The sequence below is a fragment of the Malurus melanocephalus genome, unplaced genomic scaffold, assembly GCF_030028575.1.
Source record: "Malurus melanocephalus ecotype Western Australia unplaced genomic scaffold, MMel_1.1 scaffold_5, whole genome shotgun sequence".
Lineage (NCBI taxonomy): Eukaryota > Metazoa > Chordata > Aves > Passeriformes > Maluridae > Malurus > Malurus melanocephalus.
In genome coordinates, this window is record NW_026623237.1 from 1,886,274 (window position 1) to 1,897,390 (window position 11,117).

Sequence of the window (11,117 nt, forward strand, 5' to 3'; positions counted from 1 at the left end):
TACTTTCAAGTGGGTTTTTTTGTTGGTTTTTTGTTTTTTTTTTTTTTTTTTAAGGAGCATTTTAAGCATTAGAGTGTGGTCTGCTGGGTAAAAATGATATTTTATTAACATCACATGAATAATCTGGTTTGTCTGGCTTACAGCTGCAGTGATCAGAGAGATTCTGAGCTTTTTGAATGATCACCATATCGGTGGCTGATATTCTGCTCTATCAGGAACAAAGAGRAATAATCTGTAATAAYCTGTAATTGGCAGGTCAGCTCCTAYCAACAGAGYTRACATTGCAGAATTATGATGTATAAATTGTGGCAACCTTACAGGACCTGAAGGGAGCCTCCAGGAGACTGGGGAGGGGCTTTTCGTAAGGGCCTRTTGGGAAGGGTCAAGGGAGAATGGATTTGAAGTGAAAGAGAGTAGAATTAAATTAGAAGTTAGGWAGAAATTCTTCACTGTTAGGATGGTGAGAAAGGGTGGCAGGCTGCTCAGAGAAGCTGTGGATTCCCCATCCCTGGAAGTGTTCAAAGCCAGGCTGGATGGGGCTTTGAGCAGCCTGGTCTGGTRGAGCTTGGCCCTGCCCATGGCAAGTGTTTGGAATAAGATGATCTTTAAGTTCCCTTCCAACCCTAACTGTTCTATGATTTTATGAAATGGAATAAGTTGATATTTTTATTTTAAGATGGTTATGGTCCTGAGGTCTTGGGGCTTTAATTGTATGGTGGTGATTCATAAAAAAACAGTTTAGTTTTTATTGTAGCAAGCAATATATCTATTAAAATTAATCACCCAGTTAATATGATCTCAGTTTTCTGTCTGAAATTATATGATGTGCTGTGTATTTTGGCACTTTCCAAAACACAATTGGAAGTAGTATTTAATTTGTTTAATAWTGTTATGGTGCCAGAATACAGGTGCTAGAAAACAGAACTTAATAGTTGACTAGGACTCAGAGTTGCCATTTGAAAATTTAATACTTTYGATTCTTGTAGGTAATAAAATCACTTTAAGTGGCAGAATCATAAATTGAAAAAAAATCCTGATTTGTCATATTAAAAAAATCCTAAAAGGTCTTATTTTTGTACCACCTGTTTTAATGTTACTTAGAGACCATCAGCAGTAAGAAATAGTAATGGATGAGCAGTTTTTAAGGTACACCAAACGGTTTGTTGTGATAATCATTAAATATGTCTTGCTGATGTTCAAGAAGGGAAGGCAGCTATTCTTAATCCTACACCAAGAACAAGGTGCTACTGTTCATCACTGATTCTTTACTGTCTTCTTACTAAAGTTTTGCTGGAAAACACAGATAAATTTGTATCAGCATTTCTCAGTAAAGATCGTGTGCAGAGTCTGTAGCCAACTGATTTGCAGCATGCATGTGTTCATTCAAGAGATTTTATTCAGTTCTGGGCATAAAGTGGACAGTTCAGTGTCTGAATTGTGCTGATGGCACCAGCTTTCTAGATAAGGTGAGTTAGAGGTTAAACAGCATTGAGGAGGACTGACTCATGCATGCCACAAAGTATAAATACCCCAGTATTTAAAGATTTAAAGTGTTCTCCCCTATTCCACATAATGCTTACTAATAAGCATGATAAACTTTCTGGAGATCTTTCTTTTTTTCKGGACATCTCATAGAATCTATACTGTTCTAATTGACTTGAGAAGTTGTGCTTAAAAACACAATTACATATAATGTAATTTAAAGGAATTTAACATGTCACCAACATTACTCCTTCACTTACTGCACTGTGTAGTACCTAAGTTAAATGTAATTATGGGGAAAAAAAACAACAAATACAGGTAATTCATATATAGAGTACTCATTTACTCTGTTACTGGCTGAATTGTTCACTGGAACCTCTGCAATGTTTAACAGGCAAAACGTTTGCACTAGTGTGTTCCTTTTCCTCCAGATGCTGATGTTTTTGTGTAGCATATCAGACTTCAAAACACTGAATGTTAACTTTGTTCTTCTGCTGCATGTGTGTTTTAGTAATATATTACAATTACGTTCATATCCTCTGTTTTTGCATTAATACATATTTTACAGACATTTTTGAACTAGACTAAGCTGGTCTTACTCCCACAATAATTATCAGTTCTTTCCCATAACAAGRCAAGTTATTATCTGTCTTTGATGTTGAAAAGTGATTATGGTAATTGAACTAGGAATGAAAAAAAACAAAAAATCCCCAACCCTATAATCTTTGCTAAAAACGTATGCAGTGTACTAAATAAAGGTGGAACCAGTCTTAGTGCATTACATACGTACTGAAAAAGATGCTTAGCCGTTTAATACACTAAAGAAAATATTTTCATTATCTCCTTTCTTCATTAGTGATAAAGATGTTGTTTTCCTCTTATTGAACACACAAATTTTAGGGAATTTGAACTACTTTTAGTATTTTAGCTCCTTTATTAATGTTGGGGATTAAATTGCTCACACTTGAAGTAATCTCAGGGGCAAACTGATCTGCTAGAAGTTTTGATTTTGTTTATCCAKCACAAAAGTACCTAATTGAAAATGATAGATTCTTACATTCTGAGGGTTGATATTCTGTATTTTATTCTCCAGYACCTCAATAGTTTTATTTTTGTTTTTAAGTGATAGAGATTAAATAATGATCATTTGTAAGCATAAATTGCTTGCAGCACAGCATTTCTAATTTACTACTTAACTTCATCACTTAAATGCTTCAATAGTTCTCATTTAGCTTTGATTATAGTATTAGAATGGGGTGCATCAGATACACACAGCAAATATAAGTGGATATATTTGACATAAGCAGATTATACATGTCATGCTGATATTCACTACATGTGCACTTTGGCCTTTACTTGGTTATTTTGCTTAGAAMGCATGCCATATTTAGGKATGGAGATAATGTTTCTCATGCATTTTTGTCTGCAGCATCYCTTCTATTAGCAGTAGTAAGTAGGTGCGGTTGGTAGAGTTGGGGAAACAGCTTCACATGTTGCCATTAGCAGTCTTAACAACTACTTAAAGTTAGTTTGTATGTAAAAATTAAYTTCTAAATGTGGTTACTGTTTTCTGTGTTCAGTGTATTGACAATGATAATACCATCTGCTTTGTCAGCCCCTTCTCCCTTTAAAATCTCATCAGGTAACGTTTTTCTTAAGTATTTACAAACTTGCTGAATTCCACAGGAGCATTCCTGTGAATTCATGCTAATATATGTAATTCATGTATTCCTCTGAATACATGCTAATGCAATTAATGAAAAATTTCACAATTTCAGTATTATTCTTGAAGCATTCATTATAATTTCCCCTTTTGATTTCTAAAATGTATGCAGGTGGCTGTTGATGTAAACTTCTTTGTTTTTAGTTAATCTATAATGTGGTCACTGAAGAAGTTGTGTATGGGATGCACTTTTATTTGATAGTAGTTCTAATTTCTGTTGTCTATTGTAATAAGTGCAGTGATGAATCACTGAAAATATTTACTAAGGCATGAAATATATCTGTGGTTTTCTCTTCATGGAAGAAGAAACTTCCTGTTTTGTTAATCGCAACCTACCAAAAAAAATGTAGTGGTATCATCTTCTATATGGGATGAGATATTGGCAACAATTTCAAATATTTAAAAAAATATTTTGACTGAAAGAAGGAGGTCAGGGCTGAATGGTAGCTKAAAGGTTGTGTAATTAATCCATTCCAGCTGTTACCTGTGTACAGGTGCAAATGCTAGTTCTCTCAACAGTATGTATATGTGTTTGTATACATATGTGTACATAAATAAATATCACTACAGCAGTGCTTGTAAAAAAAAGCCCAACTAACCAACCTTGCCCCCAAAAAAACCAGAATCTCCAAAGCAGCAACCAAAAGCCAGTTTTTTTGACAAAGTTGTCATTATGAAAGTAGATACACGGTCMTAGTAATGGAATTCACTAATGGAATAAATATTGCAAAATGTTATTGCTAGCAAGCATAWTCAGTGTAAGGTAGGGCAAATTGCCCATTTGTTATTTCTCTTTTCCTATAAAATGTTTTCAATTACTTTCTCAGAAATCTGGTCTCAAAGGTGCTTATCTGTAATTTTATGCTGCAAGTTTTATTTTCTTCATTAAACACTAAACTACCTAACTGAAAGTAAACAATCTTACCTTAAGGTTTAATATGTTGTATTTTGTTTTCTAATACCTCAAGTGGTTTTGTCTTTGTTTCAAGTTAGATTGTTTCAAGTTAGATTGTTTCAAAAAATGAAATCAGCCATATGTATCTGATTTTTTTTTTTATGATTATCTGAAACTCAGCTGAGAGCAATGCAAGATTTTGTAAGAGGTGGAGAAATACTTCTTGGAAAAACAACTATTACCAGTATCATAAACCTATATTCCTTTAAAAGAAAAACAGTAAAAAATCAAACCTAGATTTGCTAATTTTGGTTCAGTGAAAGCTTTTATCAGATTCAGAGTATGTTCTTGTATTTGTTTTGTCAGCATAGTGCTATTTTTTATCTTCTACTTTAGTATTTCCACTTTGTTTGCGTACAAATGTTTCAATTAAATGCATTCGCTCATTTTGTTTGTAAACAACATTCATGAAAATACATCCGTGATTTTAATTGTATCTTTAAGAAATTTATTAATCCTTAGGAGTAATGTTAATGTTGCTCACAAGGGTACTCTCATAAAACAAGCACCATCGTGAGTGTCATACGCATTCATCACGCTTYGTTTTGAATGCCTTCTTTGTCTTGCAGCTCCTTTGTGTCTCTTCATTACTTCATTTCCATGGTTGGCATTTTAGCCTATGACTCTGTCAGATTAAGTTATCTCATAAATGGTCTTGGAATATTACCACTGCAATCCAAAGACATAGAAGGWTTCCTCTGAAGTGGCTAAACTGATTGTCAGCATTGCTGCTTAAGATAAAATTACCAGATGTCCTCCATTATAACATTCAGTTTTCAGTTGCTTCTTAACCATGAYATATTTTAACCACTGAACCATGCAGAATCCCAGTCTTCAGATACTTTTTATTTGGTGTGGAAAATTATGATGAAAATGGAATGAGCAGGAAATGCTGCTCTTCACATCTTCAAAAAGCAAACCAACCACCAGGATATTTTAAACCACATTTTTGGGAAGCTTTAGTTTGTTTAATGTATCAGTATGCARTCTGAAAGCTGATTTGAGTATGGAGAGGCTGAATATAAGGTACAGTTTTATCTCTTGATGAAAATCCACTTTCAGCTGGCAGTTATGTCTAACAAATAACTAAGCTATAAAATAAAATAGAGAAAAAATACGGATAAGGGAAGGCGAGGCTGCTTGCTAACTGACTGAGAAGTCTGAAGTTTATCCTGTTAGAGTTTAAAAAAAAAAAAAAAGGAAATGATATGTAAAGATAGTCTCAAAATGGAAAACTTCCTATATGACGTAACTATACTGAAGCTGATTCCTGCAGGAGGTTAAGAATTAAATATCATCATCAAGAGTGAGTATTTATGGTTACAGGTACGCAGTTGTGTTTAAAGGGAAATACTAGAATTTATATGATTTTTCTAAACTGGGGATCAGAAGGTGAAACAAATGCTAGATTACTACAAACGTATACATTGCAAAGTGTTGGTTATGAATCATTAGTAAAGAAAGGGCTCCATTTTTGTGTGCTTATAGTTTTTTTTTTTTTAATTTAACTGTTTATTACATATTAAAGTATGCTTAAAGTCGCCATGAARTGTATAGCATCTTTTGATTTTGGTGTAATGAGGAACTACTGAGCTTTTCTTGAAATTTTCCTTCAAGTAATAATTAGGCTGTGTATGAAAACTACTCAAATACGCATTGTATCTAAGCAACATAAATGCTTCTTAAGACTTTTCTTGATTCCTTAAGTTGAAATAGACTTGAAGAATAGCTTGTTTTGGCTTTTTTCCAGTGATAAGTAACTGACTCTGCAAAATCAATGTTTAGTAAGTCACTGGAACATTTGCTAATAAGATGGTAGAATAAATGAGTTTTTAATTGAGTTAAATAATTGTTCAATCAAATGCRTGTGTTTATGTTCATTCTTGCTAGATTTGAATATTTCAATCAAATTGGATTTTTTCAAATTCATCTCCAGTAATGAAGAAATTTTTTTCAAAAGTTAAATTAGATCTTGCCACATCTTATTTTCATATTTCAAAGGAAAACACAAAATACTAAAGTCACAATAGTAGTATGAAATTTAGTACTAGTGGTCTACCTGAAGTTCCTCAGATTCTGGCTTGCATGGAAAGTCCTTTAACACTGCGTTTCCCATACTGTAAAAAMCAGACACACTTTGCAGTCTGTTACTAATCAGCAGCTGAGTCTTTGGCATGGTTCATTCTTACTTTCCTTTACTACTTTTTTTTTTCTGGGTGTGGGGTCTGGTGAGGCAGAGAAGGACTACAGAAGTACCTGGTCTGTTTAGGAAGTGGTTGTTCTGTGCACAGGGAATACAAAATGGTTTTTTTCAGGGAATTATGCAGTGGACTTGTTAGATAGGTCACCACATGGAAATTATATGGGCTCTTGGGAGCATCAGTTACTGCAGAATAATCATGAATATCCCAGAATAGGTACAAACATTAGGATTTAGAGCAGCTTTTTTCTTCCCAAAACACTTTTCTGTTTAAACACTTTGAGTAAAGGAGATCTTCATGTGCAGTCTCCCAACATATGCTGTCTCTTTTCWTAAGGGTGTGTGTTTTGGACATCTTCTCAAAGGCAACAGCTGTCTTACACACCAGCAASATCCAGTAATATTTTGTACATGCTGACGACTTCAGGCTTGAAACGTTGGCAAACTAAGGGAATGTGAGTGATGATGCAGAGAAATAGCAGAGAGGGAGAGCAACAAGGGTGTAACTGGCTGGAACTTCAGCACCTGAGCTCTGCTAAACACTCTTTATTTCTTGGCTTTTAGGATGCTCYTGTGTTTGTGTGTCACAAAATATTTTCTTCTGGAGGTTGTTTCTTTAATTCTGGTTCTGAGTTGAGGAAGATTTGAGCACCTAAAAATGAAACTCAGGAAAACAATTGAGAGAAACCACTAGTGAAAATTTTACATATGTGTAAAGAGAGTGTAGAGAGATATTAATTGTTGTGGAAGGAGAGACTGACTTCATATGATTGCTTTTTCTGTGCTGTTGATGTAGAAGCAGTTAATCTTAGCATAAGTCACTCCTGCTTAATTTTTAACATTTCTCTTTTCAACATGTGTGAGGTTGGTACATTCAAAGTAGTGCAGTGTTAAATTGGTCAAATTGATTTCTGAACCACTGCTGTTTCTGTTTTAGCCATTCTCTGGGGGTAAGGTGACTCCTACAGTAGTAGAATGATGCAAAGTGAGAAAYGCTGTCAGAAATTAAAGGGAAATATTCTTAGCTTTGTCTCTGTACAAATGTTAGAACAAGCAGCATTCCTGAACACAGGTGTGTTATTTGTAGAGAAAGGCAGAGCAATGAGGAGTGTGATTGGGTGGCAGTATGAGACAAAGAGCATGAGAAATATTGTGTTAGACGTTAAGAATGGTCTTTTGAATTTGTCAGAYGTCTCGTTCTGATAATTCTGTTTGATAGTCTAGTTGGCCTGATGGGTAAAAGAAGCAGTAGCTGCAGATGCAGTGGGGTTCTGACAAAACTGTGTAACTTGAAAGCTTACTGTGTTTCTTGAATTGTGGTCTTGCTGGTCACTGCACTGCCTTCCTGACAAGAGTCTGAATTACGTTTTCCTATGAGTTCTGAGCTAGAACTTTTAAGATGGTTGTCTGAGGAACTCGATACTGACAGTGATACATTGGTACTAAAGGTAGTGGGTCATTAGTTGAAGTAATAACTGGYTTAATCTGTGGTAATTGATTACTGWTGAGTCAATTAAGACTGCACYTCAGGTGAGGTCCTGCAGAGTTCTCTTTCATCTTGTGTCTCTAACACATTGAAGAAACTTGGTTGGTAGAATAGAAAGTATGTTTAGAAAAAAATAAAGTCATTACCAAATGCTTTTAAAGGCAGTTTTGAATTTTAATTCTGTCTTGAAATTACTGTCCCTGAAGTCAACARTGGGGAATTCATTACACAAATGTAGGGCAATATTTTGTCATAGGGGAGCATAAAAGTTGCATATGAATGTAAAACTAGGGAAAAGGATCAAGGCTGAGGTAATAGAGTATTTGGGGACAATTGTGTTGTAACAAATATAAGACCTAAATTTTTGAAGGAGGGAAAGAAGCAACCTGGGATGTGTTAATAACAATGTGGTTTATATGATATAATTGTTCTGAGTAATTTGAACTTGTTGAGATCCTGCTTTTAGAAATGATCAGACTGTAGGGCCCAAGAGAACAATGAGAACAGGTCAGATTTTGCAGAAAACAGTCCAAAAAGACTCCCAAGTGTTCATGCATACAGTTTGGAAAGAAAAGGCGGGATTGAGCTGCCTTGCAGCAATTTATGAAGGCTCTTTATAAGGAACATGTCCTGGGAGTAACTGGTGAAGGAACTGGCTTAACATTTGACAGAATGTGTTGCAGCGTAAGTCTGTGATTTCCAAATTTCTGTGATTTAGCAAKTCTAAATAGTGTTCAGACAATATGAAAAAAGTTGCAAACTTGGGAATAATACAGATTCCTCCTTTTTTTGTCTTAGTATCCTCTATTGTTCTATTTATTTTTATTCAAAGTATGTTATTATGTGATTATTCTTTCAGTCATGATCCAAATTAATGAAACATTAGACTGCTGTTTTTCTTTGAAGATTGAGAATATTACAATAGTCAGTTTGTGTGYTGGTTAAAATACTGATTTCCAGTCAGCTTTGCAGTATTATTTTAGCATTATCGGTGGAATGCATAGACATCTRAGTTTTAGTGTGCAGAAGTGTGGTTGTAGAGAAGGGCAAATAAGATGCTGTTCATGTAAGGCAGTGTTTCAGTTTTGGTATGAACCATGAAATACGTAACATGTGAGATTTTARTAATCAGCTGAACAGTTTCACAGCTGAACTTTACTACTTGTKACTAATTGCTTTATCCCAGCTTAGTGAATATTCCTTAATTTCTTATGATTCACAGTTTCTGTGTGTGTTCACAAGTTACTTCAGTCTTTACTCCACACACTCTCACCTCCCAATAGTTGATTCAGACTTCATAATATGTCTTTGTTTTCTGAGCTTGCAACACTAAATAACTTTGGGAGTATGTATTCCCTATGAATAGTTTAGCTGCTGTGAAATACTGTTAGTTTTGTTGAAGGACTTTAATTTGCTTGTGTTCATAATTTCTGCTCACTCTTAAATCATTTCTGGTTTTTGCAATTTCATAAGGATTTCAAATACATTTGAATTTTAGTATTCAAACCCAATTTTAATTAGCTGAGAAAATGAAAGCCAACAACTTCTTCACAATTACTTTGAATAACTTTGTTTACCAGGATCTAAAATATCCAGACTTATGTCCTTACAGTAGAGTTTCTGTTCTCTTAATTTATTCTTTGAATTTAGTGTTCAGTCTGAAATTTCTTAGTTTATCTATCCTTTTAAGCTGGTGCTTCATCTTTATACTGCAGTTGTCAAAGGGTATTGCTCTGTGTTCTCAATGCCACCGTCACTTAGTKCTGTTTTTATTTATGTCATAATTTTCAGAATGTGTGGTTGAAAATAGAAAAAGGGAAAAAGCTCTTGAAAATAACTAGAAAATAATGTTATGTGTGGCTAAATGGTTGTATTACTGTGTTGAGTGTAGGCAGGGGATTGTCTGCTGAAGTTACCTAGTTAAACATGAAACAGAAATACATGCTTTATTTCTATGTACAACTGAATAAAGGATGCAGCTTACAAAAAGTGATGTGCTTTTGTTGCATCTGTATATATATATATATATACATTTTTATATGTATACATATTTTATATGTGTGTGTGTGTGTGTGTGTATGACAATGCGATGTTTTTAAGAAATGTTACCCATGAAACTTAAAATGAATCTGTAAGAGGCTTCATTTTTTTTTTAATTCTGAAGGAAATGCTGTGGCATGGGTAGATAAAGAAGTTTCTCTAGATGTGTTCCCAGAGTTTCCCACATTGAGCCCACCAAGATCACATGGAATGGGGAAAATGAATGCTTGTCTGCAGGTTCCTTAGCTGTGAGCAGGGAGCAACTGAGCAGTGACCGTAGGGACATTTCCTTGTGCCACTGTGGGACTGGAGCTCACCTGGCACCAGTGGGATTTGTGCTGCTGTGTGGTGGTGCATGCAGCCCCTGGGTGTTTCCTTGCCATGATGCACTCGTTGGCACCTCAGTGCTGAGGGGGAGTGGCTCTGAGTTTCTGTAAGAGCTTGTACAACTTAATCAGGAGGAAATTCAGACCACTGTTGCTCTAAACTGCTTGATGTTACATTTAAAGGACCTAGTTTCACCTGAAACTTGTATTCTCCAAATTGGGATCATGTGGGTACTTAATGTATGAAAACAGTACCTAACTCATTTTTCAACCACATATTTAGTGTGGTGTCCTAAACCGCTAAACACTTGGTATTTTTAGACATAGAAATAGATCTTGTCACATTTTTGATTAATTCTACTTGATTTTATAGAAATTATTTATTTTTTTCTTTCAGTTTAACTTTGTTGGAAGAATCCTTGGGCCCAGAGGACTAACAGCTAAACAGCTTGAGGCAGAAACAGGATGCAAGATAATGGTCCGAGGGAAGGGCTCAATGAGGGACAAAAAGAAGGTAAGATGCTGAAGGGTAGTGTAGTTTTCAGATGCATTATTTTGTTTTCCAATGGAAAATAAGTTCATATCTCTCATTCTTACTTGTTATGTTCTTACTGTTATGCGTTTTTGTTATCTGATGTCTTATACAGACTTACTAAGTAACACAGGCTGTCCTGAAGAAGTATAATGTACCTGTTCCATAATTCTGCAATTGGAAGTCTAAATAGCAATTATAAAGTATTCTTAAGTAATAAGTAACTTATAATTATGTCACGTTTCTCAAGGTAAAGATAAAAATTGAAGTTAAATGTTTTTTCTCTAGGAAAGAGCTGCTAACCGCAAAGGTCTTATTAATAACTTTCTTGTATTGAATTACCAAAGTAATGATATGTGCATGATTTTTTTTT

At 34.7% G+C, this 11,117-nt stretch overlaps 1 protein-coding gene across 4 annotated transcripts in view; it reads left to right on the forward strand.

The window, feature by feature from the left end:
* QKI (QKI, KH domain containing RNA binding) overlaps positions 1-11,117 on the forward strand; it is a 103,284-nt gene that overhangs the window by 14,548 nt on the left and 77,619 nt on the right. For all 4 annotated transcript variants that reach the window (XM_057370434.1, XM_057370440.1, XM_057370449.1 and 1 more), the window contains exon 2: positions 10,610-10,726. In XM_057370434.1, coding sequence (XP_057226417.1) covers positions 10,610-10,726 — 117 coding nt within the window. The remainder of the gene's footprint in view (positions 1-10,609; positions 10,727-11,117) is intronic.